The 14990-nt window shown below is 38.2% G+C and overlaps 1 protein-coding gene across 1 annotated transcript; it reads right to left on the reverse strand.

Moving 5' to 3' along the window:
• Window positions 1–125: 125 nt before the first annotated feature.
• On the reverse strand, window positions 126–12017 carry tfr1b (transferrin receptor 1b). The gene is made up of 19 exons (XM_086306704.1): window positions 11937–12017; window positions 9925–9979; window positions 9495–9702; window positions 9204–9375; window positions 8956–9093; window positions 8516–8600; window positions 8237–8359; window positions 7818–7913; window positions 7570–7709; window positions 7212–7381; window positions 6998–7117; window positions 6821–6906; window positions 6663–6726; window positions 6450–6517; window positions 6302–6369; window positions 4322–4412; window positions 3977–4204; window positions 3755–3889; window positions 126–2888 (listed from the first exon to the last, which is right to left on the reverse strand). Exons 2-19 carry the CDS (start codon window positions 9955–9957, stop codon window positions 2676–2678), a joined length of 2238 nt encoding a protein of 745 aa, XP_086162830.1. The 5' UTR covers window positions 9958–9979; window positions 11937–12017; the 3' UTR covers window positions 126–2675.
• Between the last annotated feature and the right edge of the window lie 2973 nt (window positions 12018–14990).

Consider the following 14990-nt stretch of genomic DNA (forward strand, 5'->3'; position numbering starts at 1 on the left):
TTAGTTCAGTAAATCTTCAATTTACTGAACATCTGAAGAGGGAGAAAAACTTAAAAAAAAAAAAAAACCCTCAAAGCTGAACCTGCCTTTAGCTATAACATAAACCGTAAGGATTAAGACAATGAAGGAGCGAGACAGTCTTTATGCTAAGCCAAAGGGTTTATTACAATTTTCTACTGAACATGGATGTCACGATAAAGAATGTCAACAACATCTGAAGTACAGAAATCAGTCTCAGTATTTTTCAGCAATACAGTGAGCCAAAACAAATTTTCTAATGATCACATTTCTAGTTCAGGATGTGGAGAAACTTATTCTTGTAATGGATGCAAGATAATACAGGAGTAGCTGAACTAATGAAATCGCTTAAATAATGAAACAGTTTTTCAGTGACTGATCCTTTTGATACGATTAGTAGCTTTTAATATCCTGTACTGATTTATGACATTTTAACTTGACGGTTATAACTCTACTAATTCAGGGATAACAATTCAAAAGGTTGGAATTATGATCAAACAACCACAAATAAATTTAATTTGGACAAGTGAAACTGTATTGTTCCACTCTGAGCTATACTTTAGTAACATGCAGTGAGGAGAAAACCCATGCAAGTGAATTCATTTGTGTTTTCAGTCACTAACAAAGAAAAGAGGTTTTGAGGTCACAAGGCTAACAGACCAGGTTTGTTGCTATAACTTTAATGATTATAGTGCACTCATTTCTACATCCTCCAGTGCTTAGAATTATTGTATAAGCAGTAAAAGCCTCATATGGACTGGATTCACTGGGAAGGCAGTAGGTAATTAAAAAAAAAAAAAAAAAAAAAAGATAATGAAAGCAGCAGTTTCCCTGTTATGTCAATTAAATGTCGGAATTTTAAAATAGGCTTGCCTATCCTTCAAGGTTAAGTCACATTAAAGTAATAATGTAGTTATAGACATCACAGCTATTAAAAGAGCGAGACCCTGTAAAAGCTTCAATATGCTACTGCAGGGTAGATTTAGGTGTGTAGCCCCTTTCTCCTTTTCCCAACCACTTCTCCTTGAGGATCAGCAAGTTACAATTTGATTAAATTAAGAAAAACTGATTAAACTCAAAGAGCAAAATTGTGAATCTGATGCAGGCACTGACACTGGTATACTTTTATTGGTGCCACAATTTAAACCTAATTGGCTATGAGCCCCTACTGATTATAATAACCCTATAGACACAGAACTATCAATTCATATTGAAAAGTTAGAAATGTGAGTATTGAGTTTTTCCTAGCTGATTTATAACCAATACAAATGACAAATTGCTTTTCCCACCACCTCATCTAGATGACTTTGTTTATGCGCCGTTTGGAATAATGTCCTCATTTTCTACCTCGACCTGTACTGTCAATCCTGCCCAGATGAGGCTCACTATGATTAGAAATAGTATTAAAGAGGAAATGTATGCACAAACAAAAACAGTAGGAACCAGAAGAGTGCACACACTCTATGAAGGACAATACCTATATGCACACAAAACAAAAGCCCAAAACAAATAAATAAAGTATAAAACTCTGGGAAACACTGTTCCCGATAAGTTGTTCCACTTTTCAAGTGAAATATGAGAGACACTGCTCTCGATAAATACACGTATACAAAAAACACACCATGGTAGGCAAAAACTACCGTCACTGTTTATCATTATGGAAGGCACTGCTCCCGATAATGCGGTTTAATTATGGAAGGCACTGCTCCCGATAATGCGGTTTAATTATGGAAGGCACTGCTCCCGATAAAAATATTACAACTCATTAAATGCTCCAAAGTAGACAGTGCAACATAAAGGTCTCTTTGAGCTCAGAGGATTTAGTATTGTGCCTGCATTGCTTTTGTTTGTTTTTTTTAAACCTTATTTGACATTCACTTTGTCACCAATTGCAGAATAAACCTCTTTGCTTGTGATAAATAAACAATTTTCCACAAACTGCAGACAATTTTTTTGTTTCCTTGCCAGCTTTAGTCAGGCATTGGAAAAATCTCATTAAATACATTTTTTTTAATCTACCAAGATACAATTTTTATACCCTTAATTTCTCCACAGATGCACTTATGTCAGTCTATTTGTGAAAGCCTGCTTTTACAGCAGCTCAACGCTAAAGGAAGAAAAAGAGGGTAGAAAGATTAAACTTTATCTGGGTCTTTTTTTCCCAGCAACATTTGGAGTCATTTCTGTAGCAGATACTGCCGTAGGTTTCGACAGTATAACCGTCATAATTATGGAAGACACTGCTTCCGATAATGTCGTATAAAAAGACAAACAGCTTTATAGTGGACACTGCCACTGATAAATAATTAAAAAAACAAATACATATAAGGTCTTTTAGTGCTTTGATGGCAAGTGGTCGCAGCAAGGGCTTCGAGTCTACTTGAGAGGAGGTGGATTTGTCAGTAGCATTTCATTTCTTCAAGTAATCCTTGTTCACAGTTTTCAGCCCTACACTTTAACACTGTCCTCTTCGAGACTATTTGTGGAATTGATTTGAATTCCCCTGAAATCTGAGCATGAGCCTATAACAAAGGTTGGGGTTTCTGATTAACGGCTTGTGCTTTTAAGTGCTGATATTGGAGCGCTATGATTTACTTTCCAAAAAATACACATGCAAACACACAACTCCCACCCTCACATCTCTGCGTCCCACCAATTTAAATTTCTTCATCGAGGTCCCAGATGTTTCCCACCATGGCATTGGCACATCCCTGCAAGTTCCAGGTGGCTAAGGCCAGCTGGGTGTGGAGTTCATCCACGTCAGTAGTCTCAGCAATGGACGCCAGAGTGTGGGAGCCTCGGCCAAACAGTAGGTGACGGAAGGGAACCTTAACAGGTGAGACGTATGGGGAGAGGAGGCTGTGCTCAACCTTTAGTTAAAAAACAAAAATTCACATAATTAGTAACTACAGAATAGCTCTTGCTCATTTTTTCCTTGTGGTTCCAGAAAAGAATGCTAGACTAGGTGTAGAAAAAGAGTCCCAGCTTTTTATTCATTTCCATCAGCTGGGATATAAGACACCAGGACGTCACTACACAGTAACTAACAGATAAGGTGCCATAAAACAACGTCGGCCACTTGTGTAGATTGCATGCATTTCCATGCCATGCATGTTTGCACGTTGCAATAAATCGATGCACCCACTTACCATTTCTTCTATCAAAATATAAAGCAAGGAACCTTAGAATATTGTGCTCAAGATTTTTTGCACAATATTTTAAGTTGGGTCAAACCACATCACTAGTTTTTTTTGTAATTAAAATACAAAATCCAGCATCTTGTAGTTTTTTTGTTTTGTTTGTTTGAACTTAAAACTCTTCTGCTAAGTAACAAAATGGCATGTCTGAGCTTTTGGTTAATGACAATCTTGTGTAAACCAACATTTTCTGATGCGAGCACAACACTGCAACACAGACGCCAAGCTTGGTCTGTCAGCATCTGTGACATCTATAAACTGACTGAGCTTACAATTCCATGTGGCCTTAGTTTTCCTCTTTTAGTAAAACTAGAGGAAAACTAGGGCCACAGATGTTTTGCATGCTCGTCAAGCTCACAGTTGAGCTTTAGGTATTACAACTTACAAAAATTAGGAATGAGAGGGGAGAGACAAATTAGATTGAGGTTCATCAAACCTGAACAAATGAGGGGTACGGAGCAGAAAAGTATTTTCAAAATGTATAGTTTTTTTAAATTACAACACACGACCCAGCAGAGGTCTTGTAATACATGCATTACCATCATGATCCTGTTGTTGAGGATTCGACAGGCTTCTTTGTCATCCAAGTTGGTGTTGGCAATGTCATTGTAGAGGTTACTGGCAGCACGCTGGAAGGAGCCTCGTGCACGGTTCAACCAGCTGGGACTCAAATCCTTCACCAGACAAAACAAATATTCTTAATCACATGAAATTCATAACATGGATAAAAATGAAACAAAAAGAGTCAGGAAGACGCCAACCTGCGAGAGCAGCCGGATGTGTTTGTAGACGCCCACCACAGCCTTGGTGAGAGTTTTGCTGTACCGGTTCACATCCAAGCTCAGCAGGTGGTCGTGAACCAGGTGCAGGGCCATCTGACCAGCAAACTGCGCTGCTATCGCCGTGATCTCGTTGGTTTGATTGTTGGTTTCATAGTTAAGTTGGTCCATGGTGTCCAATTGAGTGCCATAATAAGTGTAGACCTCAGACTTAAGTGGAGAAACATACAGACAGTTCAATACACATCACTGTTTGCTTAATGTTTAAAATGACAAGCAGACTTTTTTTTTTTTTTTTTTTAAATATATAAATGAACCACCCCTCACATTTGGTTTGATGAAGTGAAAGGAGACTGAGGGAATTCCAGAGAAAGCCAAGAAGGGATAGGCTGGGTCATCTATTGTCATCGGTCTCATTCTGCATGCAGGGAAAGAAGAAGAAGAAGAAAAAGAAAAAAAAAAAGTTATTGTAGATGGGTAAAACAGAAAGAAACAAAGTAATCCCTGATTATCTGCTATGAAATTTTTATAAGTGTTTAGACAGTTATTTTAAAGGGGCCAATTATACTTATTTTTGGCTCTAGTAGAACAGCTTTGTAGGACTCACACTTATTAATATTTTTTAATCTTATACAGAGCCTTTGTGTAGTCACTCAGCTCATCCTGTCTGAAACGAGCCATTTTAGCTCCTCTTCCTTACTTCCAATTGGTTCCCCACTTTCGAACAACAGGTGGATTGGGGTTACAACCGGAATACCTGGGATGACCATATTAAGCAATATTCCACTCGTTATGGCATTCAGAGCCGTGTGAAGCTCAAGCTTTTGTCTCAAGAGGGTGGTTATAAAACTGCACCAACATGTGAAAATATCTGGATTCTGATAACTGGCAGAAATTTGCAAGCTTAAAGAACATCAGATTTCACTGATTATTAGAGTCGTTTTACTGTACAAACTATTTAAGATCACTAGGGCTGCCACAAACGATTATTTTGATAGTCGACTAGTCACCGATTATTTTTGCGATTAGTCGACTAATCAGATCATGCATCCATTGGACGTAAAACGTACAGCTTATTGCACTAGCAGCATCTGCTCTTATATAACTATCATTAGCTTACAGCTTTAAGTGTTTAAGGTATGTGCTAACTAAAAATAAAGACAAGATGATAGTTTGTTTCGGTGGTGTTTAATAAACTCCTTGCTATCTAAAATCTAACAGGACACCGGAGTATATTCTCGAGCATCTCACACTTCTGATAATCAGTTGTCTGACTTTTATTCAGCTGTGTAAAAACTATAACTTTAATCTCAGCCAAACAGATTTACTCAGGAACAAATAAAATACTAAAAAAAAAAAAGCCAAACAATAACATTTTTAAGTTATCTAAATGACTTGTATATCATGTTTAACCTGATTAGTGAAAGATGGCGGTGGGTTTGAAAACGATTTGCCAGGAGTCCGGTGTTCTCACGGGCTCTAGTGAGCTTTGCCCCCGGCTAGCTATCGAGCTAGTGGGTAACAGACGTCTCCGAAAACGTCAGAGCGCTTTTGAAAATATGTGGTGTCTTGATAAACTGAGCAGATATTTGAGGTTTCCACAGCTACATTCTCACCTGAAAATATGTTAAACGTTGATTTTGTGACCCAGAAAGAATAATAAGAGTAATATTAAAACTAACTAGCTGCCGCCATTGTTGGAAACTGAGCTGGGCTGTGCTATGAATTCTGGGACAGAGCTACTTCTTCGGGATTTAACGGCAGCTGGCATCCTTGTACATGCAGTGCTGCCATCTTCTGTTTCAGTCCGTTATTACACTCTTAAATCCTACTACTTATTCCTGCATCTTTTGTGATCTTACAAAGCTTCAAACGACGCGTCGACTATTAAATCAGTCGTCGACGATTTTGATAGTCGACTAATCACGATTACGTCGACTAATCGTGGCAGCCCTAAAGATCACCTTTGCCAACTTTGAAAATATACATATTCTCACACACACACACACACACACACACACACACACACACACACACACACACACACACTTTAATTTTGCCTACATAAAAGCTTCGACTTGCAAATGTATATTTAATGTTTTAGGACTAGCTCATCAGCCAGATAGTTTAATAAATGAAGGTGTGCAATCTCAGAGTACAATCAATCATCATCAGTCAAATATTGTCCAGGGGGCCTGTTTATAGTAAATCCATTTGTACCCTTCATATGCAAGAGTGTTCCTCTCTATTACTTGACTAAAGTTTTATGCACTGTGGTTCATTTCACTACACTGGTTTCCTACTTACACATTAGCCTCCCACATTGTTTCTCCTGCCATGTTGTACACCGTGCCAGCACCAACAGGACTATTAACCTTTAAGAACAAGGCAGATTACAGTCAGCACAAACTATCCATTTGTACGAAACGTGTATCACTATGAATCAGTGTAATACCTCTTTCATCGTGGTCTCAAGGAGGCTGTAGAGCAGTGGACTTGCTGAGGCCATAAAGCCCCCCTTACCTTGTAAAGGAGAGAAAAGAAAACAAACAAACAAACAAACAAACAAACAAACACACACACACACACACACACCAAAAGAGGTCAACTGACAAATGCCACCGTTTAAGTGCTGAGATGTCCTGCATGTGTAAATTTGTCTACATACCCATGACAACCCCATCCAGGCTTATGTAGGTGAACACTTTTTTGTCAATAGAGGCCATATAACCCTTAAAAAGGAAACGAAACAAACAAACAGATGAGACATGTTAAAACACTATCAACACAGCAGGCATTTCCTTTCAAAAGGTATTCAGTTCTCACCTCCAGCCACTCTGTAGCGCCAACACTTCCATATTCTCCTGCACTCCAGCTCGCAAACACCAGGCTTCTCTTGGGCCTGAACCCATCTATAGACGACATGATACTTCTTGCACTGCAGTCCAGTGTACCCAGTCCCACCAACTGTTGTTTGTATAGCATTTTGTTTTTATTCCTTACCATTCTCGACCATTTCACGGAAAGCTTTGGCCAGCTGCACCAGTACTGAGGTGCCAACAGTGGCTCTGGCGTAGCCGCTACCCCAGGCATCCCTCTGAGCTCCCAGTACAATGTAGCGATCTGCAGATTCATGAACAAATCCATCTTAATGTCACACGTCTTGGCCTAAGACTAAGCAAAAGCTAAGTCACGCCAAATAAAAGTTTAGTCTTACCAGGATCATCAAATCCTTTGATCACCCCAAACACATTATGGATCTCCTTGTTCACCAGCTTGTTGTTGACCTCAACAGTGATGTTCTCAACGCCTCCCAGCCTGTAAGACACTTGCTTGAATCCACCTTTAAAACCACTTGTTTCATCTGGTTCAGGACCACCAATTTTCCTAAAAGAACACAAATGAAAAAAGTTTTAACTGTGGCAGATATATACTGAACTGAGGTGTCTGGCAGCTGTCCTGTTTAACTGATGCTGAGCCATGATCATCATGGTCATCACACAGCGGGTAAACATGAATGTTTCTTAATCTGTAGAACACTGTTCATGTCTGCATTGATCTGTGTGTGGCCTTACTGAAGAAGTTTTACAGCAACACTGCGGGTGATAGTCTGGGCTGGGATTTTGGGGAGGCCAGATGACCGAGTTGGGGGAAACTGGGTGTGGTTAAAGGAGGGGAATCCAGGGGTGTAGGGGTCACCTGAGCCCAGATGGACCTGAAGGGGACATGAAAACACAGATTCAGGTAAAGGGGGGGGGGGGAAATTCCACTATCATAACAAAACAACACTTTACTGCCTACTTGACTTATTTTACAAACTCACATGTCCATAGAGCACAGTGTCAGCTACATAATTGTAATCAGCTTCATCGGGGTAGATCAGAACAGCAGACGCCCCTCTATCTGCAGCATTGGCCACCTGAAAGAAGGGGAGGAAAAAAAAAAAACAAAAAACAAAAAACTAAATTTTGTTCCTGGAACAAAACCTGCTCGTCAGCTTCCTTAATGTAAATGAATCTCAAAGCCTTCCAAGTGAAGGCTGATCAATGTAAAAGATAAAAGTTTAAGCTGAATTAAATTGAAAGTTTTTCAATTTAAAGAAAACTTTGACAACCAGCTGTGAGTAACTGAACCCATTTCCTCAAAGTTGCAGTTAAATTTGAGTTACTCACAAGTAGAATTCATTTTTCTAACGCTTCACTCTGCTGCCCTACCTACACCATCTTCATCATGCACACATACCTGCTCTGCAAAACTGATCTTTCCAGCACGGACGAGCAGCACGCAGCCTTTTAACTCAACCTTATTTTTATTCACGATATCCAGGTCCTCTTTAAGCCCATAGTTGCCGTACACAAGTTTGCCCTGTAAATACCAATTAATAGCAGTTAGTTAAATTAACAAGATACACAAGGTTTCTGAACAACAGTCCTAACTACAAATCTTCTGACATTCGTGGTTTGTGTCACAGGTTTCAGAAAGTGAAACTAAGATGGTTCTTTGCCAAAGCTTTAGGCTCACCTGAACTCTGTCTGTAGCGCTGTAGGCCAGATACCCAGTAAGGCTGAAATCTTCTGAACCAAACTGAACCTTGTTTGGATTCTGGCTGCAAAGGAGAAGGCAAGAACCTGTTAAAAATTATTTTCCTTGGACACACTTTATTTTACAGGTTTGTGACATTTCAATCCATTTCTCGTCACAAACATGCATGTGTGTTCCAGTGTTTATTTAACAAATATACAACTTATAATGAAGCATTAGAAAATGTCAATGGACAAATCCAGGTGTAATTTGTAGAAGTTATTTTTTTTGATTTTGTAACTCCTCCTTTTACACTAAACAGTTTGGTGTGCAAAACTCAAATCAGGAAATCACAGAGATAGAAAGCCTCCCTCTGAATTAATGCCACAATCATTTAATTAAATAAAAAACGTTTTTTTTTTTTTTAAAGTTCCAGGTACCTGTCTGGGATCGGCAGCTGAACATAGTGGATGTCTGTCCAGGGATCCATCTCTAGTTTCTTGAATTCATCAAAGATGCTGTTTGCCAAACTCATGTCTTTATCACTTCCTGCTGAACACCCGGGATTTTCAAAGTCCCTGCAGAAAGGACATCTTATTTACTTTTTCTGTTGGCATCTCAGTTTAGTCTTGAAATGATTGACATTAAATGTGTGTTTGGTTTGAAGGTGTGTGCGTATTCAGTGTACCCTAGAGTCTTTTGAAAGGCCTCCCTGGTCATTTTCCTCGCAAGAAGTTGAGAGATGTTCTTGAAGTCCATCTCAACCTCTGCAGGTTGTGCAACTGGAGCTTGTGTCACTGGGCTGCAGTTCAGCAACTCCACTTTAGGTTTACTGTGACTGATATAACCAACCAGATAGCCTGGAAGACACAGCACACACCAAAACCGATTAAAATGTAGTACATACAAAGTACATAAAGAGTCATTTTCCTTTCTGTAGACTTGGATTAGTATAAGAGGTTTTCAGAGCATAACCTACCAACGATCAATATCAGCAGGGTTCCCAGGAGCAGGAAGGCAATGGAACACCGGCTATAATTTTGAGGTGCCGGCCTGAAGCTTGGTGAGCCCTCGGCCTCCACGTCTGTAAACTCCTCAGTGCCATCTTCAGACAGTTTGACCTCCAGATGCCTTTCTCCATTCTCTGTGGGCTGCAGGGGGAACCTGCTGTAACGCACACTTCTAACCTGGAGAAGATCAGAGTGAAAACTATGAGAGCGACACGCTCCAGATTCAGCAGCTCCATAAGTAGTGACAATGCTACAGTTGTTTTTAATTAAAAATAAAAAATAAAAAAAAAAGCTAAACAAAGCTTGTCACTTTGCGATTGCTTCCGTTTTATCAGTTTGCTCATGATACAAACAATGATAAAGACGTGACAATGTGCAAAATGTAGGCTGTGAACGTACCACGCCGTTAAACGCCAATCTCATCTGATCCATCGCTCCTGGTTTTGTTGTTGTTCTAAAAACAGAATATAGAACAAAGAGGCGATGAGGCAGTGGGCAGCAAAGAGAGAGAGGCCAGGAGAGCGCACGAGAGAGAAGGGAGGGGGGGGAAAAAAAGAAAAAGGAGGACGTGCAGCAAGTCAGGTAACAGAGCAGCTATTCATGGAATTGCTGGGTGGAGTGTTTCCTCTACACTAACTGCCTTAAAAACCTTATTTTATATACAGTAAAACCTTGTTTTATATACACGGTATTCTCTATCTGAGCTGTGGATCACACAGGATTTGGCTTTTCTGGTTGTTTTTGGGAATGCAAAGAATGCAAATATGTGCAGGAAAGACTTGGACGATAATGGAGGAGACACAAATCCCTTAGGGGGTCAGGAAGGACATCTGGTATCAAAAAAAAAAAAAAAAAAAAAAAAAGCCAGCGCAGAGCTGCAGGGGCTGTCTCCTGTGGTCCCGCACAGACGACAAGTTAACAGAAAATAAGTAATTGAGCCAGTTCTCAAGTAAAATAAGGATAAAGAATAGTATTCAATTGTCTTTACAGTACCATGCAGTTTACAGCTCTGCTTGGCATACAATACTGTGTCACCTTATGAAGGCTGTGCTGTTTGTTGTTGAAATTTGTTTTATTAACACTATGTGGCTCAAAGTGCATATAGAGTGAGAATCTGTTTAACTATATACTCTGTATAAGGGAAGAATGAGATCTGTGCAGTGCAGAATTACAGCATCTCTTTCTGCTATCCAGCCCTCTCATCTACAAGATGTGGGCCTGTAACAAACAGGAGCAGCCTGCTTCTTAATATATTACATCCATCAGTTAACCAGCGCACCCAATGGTTGGCACGAGTGGTTCATACTAGCAATGTTTAGTTTTCTAATCAACTTACAGGGGAGTAATATTACAGCCAGTACTAAAGATGTAATAGTTTGTGTCTCTCTGCTGGACAAACTGTACTGAAATGAAACTATGGAACATTATCATACCAGCAAACATCAGAAAAAAAAAAAAAACTGTAATTGTTGGTCGACTAATATCAGTGACCAAGTTTATCACATAAAGGCACCACACAACAAAAACGTTTCATCATTTTTTTTTGGCATTTAAAAACACCAAGAACGTAACCAGGAAATATATACTGAAAAAAATAAGCTAAAAATATTTGTGCTATCTAAATGATGTCTGCTTCCTTATGAGTTACCGTATTTACTAATCCTTCTATTGAAACATGCCATGTGTGGTTTACTCAAAGGAGGAAGATTTCCCCATGTGTCACGTCCTTTGAAGACATTTTGTCAGCCTGCAGATAATACAAGTACTTCCTGCTGCAGTGCATCTTACAGCCAGCAAGTAACATAGTTTAATTCAATGATCTTCAAATAAATCCTCCCTCCATTAAGGATAAGGCTTACATACATTTATAAAACATTACCAGAGCAAGCAGGAATGAAGCAAGAATTTTAGCCCTGGTTTTGTGTGTTCATGTTCTGTTCTTTTGTATACTTCATCTGTTTGTATGTTGTATACTCTTTGTTTGTCCAATAAAGTTCATTAAATAAATAAATAAATAAAGTTCTAAAACAAGAAGCCGTTGGGGAGTGGTTCCTGAAGGTTACATCATGTACCAGCTCTAAGTGAACTTACACTTGCAGGCCCAATCTTAATAATAACGCAGAATGCGTTGTTATTATTAAGATTGGGCAAAAATAAAAGCATTACATATATGTTTTACGGCTAACTATAACAGTGAAACATGGTGGCAAGAGAGTGCATTGAAAAGCCAGGTGACATTGCACACTATTAAGATAATTAGCAAAACGTTCGTTTAACACATATTCTGAGTCATTGCTTCACAGGAATCGAATGAAACGCACTGCAGCTAAAGAAAAGGCTTTCTTTTCTAAATTAAAATACATTCGCGAATGATTGATTGATTATTATAAGACCAAAGCGAGGACTCTCACCTTCTCGACGTTCTACAACGCCCGCCTCCTTACTGAAAAGATTCCTTTCTTTATAAAGCTGTGCCACTTCCGGGTCGTCTGTTAACACACATGCGCAGAGCCTGTGATTTGATGTGCGGAGAAATGTGTTATACATCTGTACAAGTATAATTTAATGAACAACTTAAAATTATCTCAGGAAAATTTACTGATTTTTTTTAGTTGTTTGGGTTTTGTTTTTTTTGTTACGTATGTTTAATAAGTTTGGATAAAGAAAACATTAAACAGAGCTTTTCTGCCTCCAAAAATTACACCTTTAAACTGTAACTTTGTGATACTAATAAATGTATATGTATTTTTTTCACATGATTTTTTTTAAAATTGCATGACATAATAGTACATGAGCTACACAAAAATGTAATAATTAAATAATTATCCAGGTTTATCTTTTGCAGTGTCTCCATTAGAAATAATGTTATATGCCACTGCTATTATTTTATTTTACAGCCCATTTATGGAGCAACATCTATACTATTTTAATTTTTACGTCTATTGACATTATATTTGTGTTAACCTTACGACAGACTGGCAACCTGTCCAGGGTCATATAACCCTCCACGGTGTCCAGGGACAACCCTCAGGGTTTAAATACCTGGGACTCCCCCACCTGCCAAAACCTGGATCAATGATAACCTACACATATATATGTAGCTTTTAGCATGATTAGTTGATCCAGTATGAACTTTTGGTACCATTTACCATAATTAAAGAATTACAATGTATTTATGTATTTCAACAAGTAACAATTGGACCCTTAGAAGACGTTTGTACTTAATAGCTTTCCCACAGTTTTATTTGTCCGTTACTTTTAAAAGGTTGTGGCTATTTTTCTTCTGATCTTGTGCAGTGTAGCACTTGTAGTACATTACAAAACTCGCCATTGTTAGCAGTGCTGAGAAATATGCTTTATTAAGTGGGTGGAGTTTGAAATAATGAACCTGGATTGTTGAGGCCAGGCTTCACATACCACACGACACCAATGCTTCTGTGAATAATGACTGAATTGTTGGCATGCTCTGTTCCTTCATTTTTATTTATTTTTTTAATCAAATGCCTTTTGTAGTCTACTTCCTTTTACCAAAACAAGCAGGACAGGAGGAACAAAATACTGAACAAGCACACATTTATAATTACGGCTCATTACTAACAACCACCCACTATAATACAAATGAATGGGAAATCATGCTGCTGTACACAACCATCTGTGGAAGACACTTACAGTAACTTTAGCTCATTCTGTGATGTCAATACTGTGATGTATCCATGTGATGTGGTTAATGCTGGCCTGAGAAGACATTTCAGTCATCCACTCATGTGACAATTGTTTCTTCTCACTGAAACAGATCTAATTAGATCTGTAACATCAAAGACCTCCACGGCACCCTCTCTTTTTAAAAAAATAAAATGTACTTTTATTTGTATTTAACAGTTAAAAAAAGCAAACAAATAACCAAACAATGCAGTTTGGTATTCAAACCATCAACAAGGATTTAAACAAATTTCCTAAAAACTAAAAAGACATTTCTAGTCATGTTGTACCAAGAGAATCTTTAAAACCTGTAGAACTCCAAAACAGTGTAAATGAAAAATCCATATACTTCTGCACCTTCTTATTGCTTGAATGCTTCAATTGCTTGACTGGTATTTTCATGAATGTAAAAAAACAAACAAAAAAACAAGGAGGAAAAACTACTTTTTAACAGGAAGAAATGTCAGACAGAGCTAGGTTCAGGAAGGGGCAGCCATTTGTCATTAACAGTTGAGGGTGACAGATTATTTCATTGCTTTATTGTTCTGAAAGTTTTCCCATCAGAATTTTTACAGAATGTTTACATGTGGTGAGGGCTTAAAGAGACAGGAACTTGGTAAACAGCTTCTTTAGGCTGATATCTCTATTTAACACAATGATAAAGGTTTGTATGCTGAGATGTTTTGGAGGTTTTTTATATTAAGCTTAAAAATAAAAAAAAAAATGAAATTTTATTTCATGTTTTAAGTATTTTTATATGATTTGATGCATATTTTATACATGTAGTTTTAGCATCTATTTAAATTAACTTAATTTAGAACATTCTTGAAGATAACTACCCAAGTAAGTGCCAAGAGATATTTCTTAGTTTCCTGATGAGCAACTTGCTTTTCAGCAAACTTTTCTCTCAGTTGCAACCATCAGACATGCTTTAGTGTTATGAAACCAAGATCAAGCTCTTAGGGCAATTTGTTGAGATGCACAAACAGTCTTGTAGAACTCTTAAGATTTAATGCATTCATGAAAAAAAGCTAAGCAAATGGTAGTAAAACTATAATCTAATGCATAATATAGTGCAAGTATTTTAATACTTAATATCAGTAGCCACAAACAAGATGTTGCTTTTGCCATCCCGGTCCCACCTTTAGTCCCCATCCTTGCAGATAAAAGCGATCAAGATTTTCTCAAATGCAGCTTTTTATTTTTTTTCATATGTGATGTACAAAATCCCCCAAAAGGTGCTAGAAATCCTTCCCACAGTATTAGGAACTCTTGTTATGTTTTTCTACATTTACAGTAGAGGGCAAACTATAACTAAGGCTGAATCCATTATGTAATACCAACCCTCCGCCAGATGGGGTCACCTTAGTGCTTTGTGATAAATTGTTTTTCTCTGGAGGATAATAACCACCATCTCTGATGATAAAACAATTCTTCATCCTTAAAGCAGCAGCATCAGTGTGTGTGAGAAAACATCCTGTTGACACTGAGACAGTAGAAACTAACAGTGTTGCATTTTGTTGATGTCTGTTATGGCATTAAATTTGTGACATTTCAACTCCCTGTTAGGGTCCCTGGGTCGTTGACCCAGTGTTTTGTGTTTTTGGTTCTTTGATTTTGTTATTTCATTATATTCTAGCTTTGCTTTATGGGTTTTAGGATCATTCTTAGTTTAGGTTCTCTGGGTGGGGTTGGTTAGAGTTTTAGTGTTCTGGTTTTCTGTCTGTGTTCCATAGTTGCTGTCTTCCCTGTCTGCTGTATCCCCA

This window comes from Aulonocara sp. 'chitande type north' Nkhata Bay, linkage group LG9 (genome assembly GCF_057382095.1).
Source record: "Aulonocara sp. 'chitande type north' Nkhata Bay isolate Kocher_YH1m ecotype deep benthic linkage group LG9, A_spYH_male_GT1.1, whole genome shotgun sequence".
Classification (NCBI taxonomy): Eukaryota; Metazoa; Chordata; class Actinopteri; order Cichliformes; family Cichlidae; genus Aulonocara; species Aulonocara sp. 'chitande type north' Nkhata Bay.

Coding starts and splice junctions, on each gene's coding strand:
- tfr1b (XM_086306704.1), bottom strand. CDS start 9,957: ATGGATCAGATGAGATTGGCGTTTAACGGCGTG. Junction 8,360..8,515: donor GCGCTACAGACAGAGTTCAG/GTGAGCCTAAAG, acceptor TGGTATTTACAG/GGCAAACTTGTGTACGGCAA. Junction 4,205..4,321: donor TTCACTTCATCAAACCAAAT/GTGAGGGGTGGT, acceptor TCTCCACTTAAG/TCTGAGGTCTACACTTATTA.